Here is a 5940-nt window from a genome sequence, read left to right as displayed (position 1 = left end):
ATGGGTGATGTTGAGGACAGGGATGGGATAGAAATGGGGACAAGGATGGGGTGGTGATGGTGACAGGGGTAGGATGGCAATGGGGACAGGGATGGGGTGGTTATAGGGAGAAGGAGTGGGTGGTGATGGTGACAGGGATGGGATGGCAGTGGGGACAGGGATGGGGTGATGCTGGGGACAGGGAATGGGTTGCCATGGCAACAGGGATGGAGAGGTGATGGGGCAGGAATGGTGCAGCAGTGTGGCCATGGCTGGGGCAATGGGGGCAGGGATGGGATGGTGGTGGGGTGGCAATGGGGTGCCAGTGGGTGCAGCAAAGGAGTGGTGGTGGGGACAGGGATGGGGACAGGGGGACGTGGCAGCCACTCAGCAGCCCTTTCCATCCTCCTCCCCAGGGTCCAGCTGGTCCCCGTGGTCTCCCCGGCCCTCCTGGTGCTCCTGTAAGTATCTCCTCCTCTTCTTCATCCTTCTCTCCCTCTTCCTCCTCCCCTCTCATGCTGGGGACAACGAGCCCCAGGGGTCCCTTTGGGTGGGGGGAGGCCTGGTAAGATGGGACAGGAAGTCCCACCCTTCCTGATGGACACGGGAACACGTGGGGACAAGTGTCCTTGTGCCACCATCTGGGTGGGGGTGGTGGGCAGTGCCCCTGAGGTCTTCAGGCCCAATCTTCTTTTCTAACCAATTTTTCCCTTTTTCTTTTTTTTTCCCACCAACCCTCAGGGTCCTCAAGGTTTCCAAGGTCCCCCTGGTGAACCTGGAGAGCCTGGTGCTTCTGTGAGTCCTGCCACCTCCTCCTCCAACCTGATGTCCCACAGGGATGGGGACAAGGCTGCCTGTTCCAGCCCTGGCCATGGCCACTCTGTCCCCATCCTGGGACATCTCAGCCAAGAGCTGTAGGAATGAGGCTGCTGGATCCCAACTCTGCCCAAGCTGGGTGACAGGGTGACAGGCCACAGCTGCCACCCACAGCACCCTCACCCTGCATCTCATCTGTCCTAGGGTCCCATGGGTCCCCGTGGTCCCGCTGGCCCCCCTGGCAAGAACGGAGATGATGTAAGTGACCTGTGGATGGGGTGTCCCCAGTTCTGTTTGGGGCCTGGTGGCCCTGCCAACCCTTCCAGGAACCCCCTGGCTTGGGGAATGTGCCACCAACCCACTGTCCTTCTCCTTAGGGTGAAGCTGGAAAGCCTGGCCGTCCTGGCGAGCGTGGTCCCCCCGGCCCCCAGGTGAGATGCCCTCGGGGACAGCCTTGCCAGGTGGCAGAGCAAGGATGTGACACCAGCTGCCTGTCCCCCTTGGGGATGGGAGGAAGGGGGTGCAGAGACAACCCCCCTCCTGAGCATCTCCATCACCTCCTGCCCTTTGCTCCCAGGGTGCCCGTGGTCTCCCAGGAACAGCCGGTTTGCCAGGCATGAAGGGTCATCGGGTGAGTCCCCTCCTCCCATGGCTGCAGGATTTAGGGACAGGGGGAGCCCGACCTTGCTGGGGGGGGGTCTCCTCCTGACCTCTCCCACTTTTTTCCCCTGCTGCCCAGGGTTTCAGTGGTCTGGATGGTGCCAAGGGTGAGCCTGGTCCTGCTGGCCCCAAGGTGAGGAGCGGTGACCATGTCACCCCCGTCCTCCTGCTGCTCCTTCTCTCCCTCTGGACAAGGTCCCACAATGTTGTCCTTTCTCCTAGGGAGAGCCTGGCAGCCCCGGGGAGAATGGTGCTCCTGGGCAGATGGTGAGTGGTGAGGTTCTCCCAAGGAAGGGGGGACAAAAGGGGACAGGGAAGGGGGACAAGATGTGATGGGGAAACAGCTCCTCCTTGGGGGTGCTGCCCTGGGGACACCCCACGGAACGGGGTGGGAGGGGAGTTTAACCCTCTGGAAATGTCACTGTGGGCAGGATGGGGTGGGACACGAGAGGGCACATGGATGGGAGGGGGGAAAAGTGTCTTTCCTGGTGACTCAAACATGTCCTGTTCCCTCCTCAGGGTCCCCGTGGTCTTCCTGGTGAGAGAGGCCGTCCCGGCCCGTCTGGCCCTGCTGTGAGTATCTGCTCTGGGGCTGAGCAGCCCCTGCCCTGGGTTTGAGGGGGGGTCCTGGGGACCCCTCCCTGCCCTTGGGCATCTCCAACGGGTGCCTCCTCTCCCGCAGGGTGCTCGTGGTAACGATGGTGCTCCCGGTGCTGCTGGTCCCCCCGTAAGTACCCCCCAAACTCACCAGCACCAGCTTCTCCAGAGGGAGATCCCATCCCAGCTCCACCACAGCTGGGAATTCCTGGCCCAGGAGCAGAACTCTCCTGCCTGGAAAACCCACGAGATGTGCAAAGTGGGATCTTTCCTCTGACTCTTGTCTTCTCTCCCATCTAGGGTCCAACTGGCCCTGCTGGTCCCCCCGGCTTCCCTGGTGCTGCTGGTGCTAAGGTAGGACCTGCCTGAGCATCTCCTGGCCTGGGAGAAACTGGGGGAAACTGGGACTGTGGGGTGGGGGAGAAGGACTGAGCATCAAATGGTCCCAAAATGAGAAAGCCCAAAGTGCTGCCTGGGATGGTGGGACAGATGGGGACATCCTATGGGCATGTGTCCTGGCCTTGCTTCCATGGGAAAGGAGCTGGGGATGGAGGGGCGGGTCAGCCATGCCAGGGGTTTCAGGGCAGCCCTCCTGCTCACTGCTCTTCCTCCCTCCTCTTCCTCCTCAGGGTGAAACAGGTCCCCATGGTGCTCGTGGCAGCGAAGGTCCCCAAGGTGCTCGTGGTGAGCCCGGTCCCCCTGGCCCTGCTGGTGCTGCTGGTCCTGCTGTAAGTGGCATCTGATGGCTCCTTGGCCTTTGGCCTCAAGTCTTGGTGGCCCCAACATAACCCTCCTCCTCCTCCTCCTCTCCCCAGGGCAACCCCGGTGCTGATGGTCAACCCGGTGCCAAGGGTGCAGTGGTGAGTGTCTCTGTCCCCTCGCCCAGCTCCTGCTCCAGGTGTCCTGCTGCTTCCTCACCACCTCCTCTGCCCCTTCCAGGGTGCTCCTGGCATTGCTGGTGCTCCCGGCTTCCCCGGTGCCCGCGGTCCCTCCGGACCCCAGGGACCCAGCGGTGCCCCCGGGCCCAAGGGTAACAGCGTGAGTATCCCCAGACACCTCCAGCCTGCAGGATCCCTTCCAAGCTCCTGCCCCACCTGGAGATGCTTCTGGCATCCCCCAGCCCTGCCAGTGCAAGGTGGTGCTGAGAGACCCTGAGCATCTATCCCACGTTCATCCCTTCTCTCCTCCCACCCCCCAGGGTGAACCTGGTGCCCCAGGCAACAAGGGAGACACCGGTGCCAAAGGAGAACCTGTGAGTGACCCCCCCAATGTCCCCGTGGGGGCTCAGCCTCCCCCCCCAGCCCCCAAACACCCTGTGCGTGCTCATCCCTCTGCCTCCCTCCCCAGGGTCCTGCTGGTGTCCAAGGTCCCCCCGGCCCTGCTGGTGAGGAAGGCAAGAGAGGAGCCCGTGGTGAGCCCGGCCCTGCTGGGCTGCCCGGCCCTGCTGGCGAACGGGTGAGTAGGAACATCCCCTGTCCCACCCCTGCTGTGTCCCTGTCCCCATCCCTCTCCTCCTACCTGCTCCCAACATCCCACGCCTGAGCCTCGTGGGTGCTTGGGGACAATCCCCCCTCACCGTGGGGACATCTCCATCCCCTTGCCATGTGTGTCCCCCCCCTGAGGTCCCCAGGGGAGCATCCCCACAGGGACACCAGGCTGCTGCCACCCGTGGCTGGGTCCTACCTGAGCACGTCCCTCCCCGGCACCCCCAAACATCCCCGAGGTCACCCCGTCTCCCCACACTGACCCCTCTGCTGTCCCCTCTCAGGGTGCTCCAGGCAGCCGCGGCTTCCCTGGCGGTGATGGCATCGCTGGTCCCAAGGTAGGTCCCCACTTCTCCCTCCAACCTGCCCGGGCGACAAGACCTTGTCCTCAACGGGGACACAGACCGGTTGTCACCTGTCCCCACCTGGTGGCCAAGCTGCTTCTGTGCCTCTGGTACTGGGATATGGTTCTTGTCCCCATCTCCGGGGGGTGTCCTGCTGCTGGGGTAACCTCTGTCCCCTCTCCCACCAGGGTCCCCCCGGTGAACGTGGCTCCCCCGGCCCCGTGGGTCCCAAAGGTTCTCCTGGTGAAGCTGGACGCCCCGGGGAACCCGGGCTCCCTGGTGCCAAGGTGAGCTGGGCAGGGTGGTGGTGCTGGAGGGGGTTGCTAGGAAGGTCCACATCACCCACGCTCCAGGGACGGTGGACAAGCCCAGTGTTCCAAGATGCTCCATCCTTGAGCTCCTCACCCACCTCTTGCTCCCTCACAGGGTCTGACTGGAAGTCCTGGAAGCCCCGGTCCTGATGGCAAGACTGGCCCCCCTGTAAGTTGTCCCCTCACCTGTCCCCTCTCCCCTCGTGGCTCAGCACGGGCTGCACTAACGGGACCCTCACTCCCCCCCATCACAGGGTCCTGCTGGTCAAGATGGTCGCCCCGGCCCCCCTGGCCCCCCCGGAGCCAGAGGTCAAGCTGGTGTGATGGGATTCCCTGGTCCCAAAGGTGCTGCGGTGAGTGGGAAGGGGACCTGTTCCCCCCCCCCCCCGGGGTGCAGGGAGGGGAGGTTTGCTGGGGATGCTGCTGCCTGGAGCACCCGGGAATCCTGCTCCAGGAGGGAATCTCAGCCACTGGCTCCAGCCAGGAGCGTGGCTGGGGGTGGGCACAGGGCTCCTGTGGAGCAAGGACCCAAGGAAGGGGGGGCTCAAGGGGTGTGTGTCCCCCCTCGGGGAGGGCTGTGCTGGTGCATCCCCTAAGGCTGGTGCTGTGGTCCTGTCACGGGTCTCATCCTGCTCTCCTGCTTTTCCAGGGTGAACCCGGCAAACCCGGCGAGAGAGGAGCTCCTGGTCCTCCTGGTGCTGTTGTGAGTACCCACCAGAGTCTGGCCAGCCTGGGGAGGGGGCTTGGAGGGGAGCTCAGCCCCCAGCGTGGGGCTGGGATGGGGCCTGGGAAGGCTCTGAGGATGGGGATGGCAACGAGTGGAGGTGGTTGGGACTCCAGCCCGGTGGCTGCTGGTGGCTTTGGAGATGACGTGGCAGTGGGCAGCTGGTCCCAGCTCCTGCCATCCTTCGAAGGATCCTGTGGCCACATCCAGCCCTGCATCTGCCCAGGGGTGGGGCTGGGGGGTGCTTAGGGTCCTGGGGGGTCATAGCAGAACTGGGGCTGTGCTCTGAGCACTCTCTTCTCCCTCTCCCCCAGGGTGCTGCTGGCAAAGACGGTGAAGTTGGTGCCCAAGGTCCCCCCGGCCCTACTGTGAGTATCCATGAGTCCTTGGCCACCTGTAGCCACACCTGGCCACCTGAGAAGGGGCTCAGGACCTGACTGCCCCCTCCACACAACCTGCCCCCCTCTCATGCTTGTCCCTTGTCCCCCAGGGTCCTGCTGGAGAAAGAGGTGAACAAGGTCCTGCTGGTGCTCCTGGCTTCCAGGTGAGGATGTCACCTTCCCTTGCAAGGGGACAAACAGCCCAGGGTGGGGCTGACGTCCCTTCCGTTGTCCCCTTTGGTTCCCCATCTCCGTGGTGTCTCATGGCTCCTCTTCTTCCTCCCCCCAGGGTCTGCCCGGCCCTGCTGGCCCCCCCGGTGAGGCTGGCAAGCCTGGTGAGCAGGTGAGCACGGTCCCTGTTCCCTCAGCACCACCCCTCTCCCACCCGGGCTGGGAGGTGGCACTTGGGGTGCCCCCCAGTGCACCCCCAGGCCACGGGCTCCGTGTAACCTCTCCCCTGGGAGCAGTGGGGACCCCTGCCCTGTCCGTCCCCCCCCAGGACAGGCAGGATGGGGACCCCTCCACTTGTTCCCATTGCCACTCCTGACCCTGACCCTGACCCTGACCCTGACCCTGACCCTGACCGTTCCTGTGGCAGTGAGAGCAGCGGGGAGAGCCTCAAAAACTGCTGCGTGATGGCGGATA

The 5940-nt window shown here is 64.1% G+C and overlaps 1 protein-coding gene across 1 annotated transcript in view; it reads left to right on the top strand.

Annotated features, from left to right (window-relative positions):
• Nucleotides 1-395: 395 nt before the first annotated feature.
• Nucleotides 396-5940, top strand: part of LOC104397794 (collagen alpha-1(I) chain-like) — a gene marked incomplete at its 5' end in the record, with an annotated part of 12576 nt that continues 7031 nt past the window's right edge. Inside the window, 23 exons of the mRNA XM_010007802.1 lie at nucleotides 396-440; nucleotides 721-774; nucleotides 1000-1053; nucleotides 1173-1226; nucleotides 1373-1426; nucleotides 1535-1588; nucleotides 1678-1722; nucleotides 1975-2028; nucleotides 2138-2182; nucleotides 2353-2406; nucleotides 2682-2780; nucleotides 2868-2912; nucleotides 2992-3090; nucleotides 3251-3304; nucleotides 3400-3507; nucleotides 3821-3874; nucleotides 4069-4167; nucleotides 4307-4360; nucleotides 4446-4544; nucleotides 4841-4894; nucleotides 5230-5283; nucleotides 5406-5459; nucleotides 5585-5638. Coding sequence (XP_010006104.1) covers nucleotides 396-440; nucleotides 721-774; nucleotides 1000-1053; nucleotides 1173-1226; nucleotides 1373-1426; nucleotides 1535-1588; nucleotides 1678-1722; nucleotides 1975-2028; nucleotides 2138-2182; nucleotides 2353-2406; nucleotides 2682-2780; nucleotides 2868-2912; nucleotides 2992-3090; nucleotides 3251-3304; nucleotides 3400-3507; nucleotides 3821-3874; nucleotides 4069-4167; nucleotides 4307-4360; nucleotides 4446-4544; nucleotides 4841-4894; nucleotides 5230-5283; nucleotides 5406-5459; nucleotides 5585-5638 — 1440 coding nt within the window. The remainder of the gene's footprint in view (nucleotides 441-720; nucleotides 775-999; nucleotides 1054-1172; nucleotides 1227-1372; nucleotides 1427-1534; nucleotides 1589-1677; nucleotides 1723-1974; nucleotides 2029-2137; nucleotides 2183-2352; nucleotides 2407-2681; nucleotides 2781-2867; nucleotides 2913-2991; nucleotides 3091-3250; nucleotides 3305-3399; nucleotides 3508-3820; nucleotides 3875-4068; nucleotides 4168-4306; nucleotides 4361-4445; nucleotides 4545-4840; nucleotides 4895-5229; nucleotides 5284-5405; nucleotides 5460-5584; nucleotides 5639-5940) is intronic.

The sequence above is a fragment of the Chaetura pelagica genome, unplaced genomic scaffold (genome assembly GCF_000747805.2).
Source record: "Chaetura pelagica isolate M959 unplaced genomic scaffold, ChaPel_1.0 scaffold1412, whole genome shotgun sequence".
NCBI classification, from domain to species: domain Eukaryota; kingdom Metazoa; phylum Chordata; class Aves; order Apodiformes; family Apodidae; genus Chaetura; species Chaetura pelagica.
The sequence above is the reverse complement of the archived record's forward strand: the minus strand, read 5'-3'. Positions and strand labels throughout refer to the sequence as shown.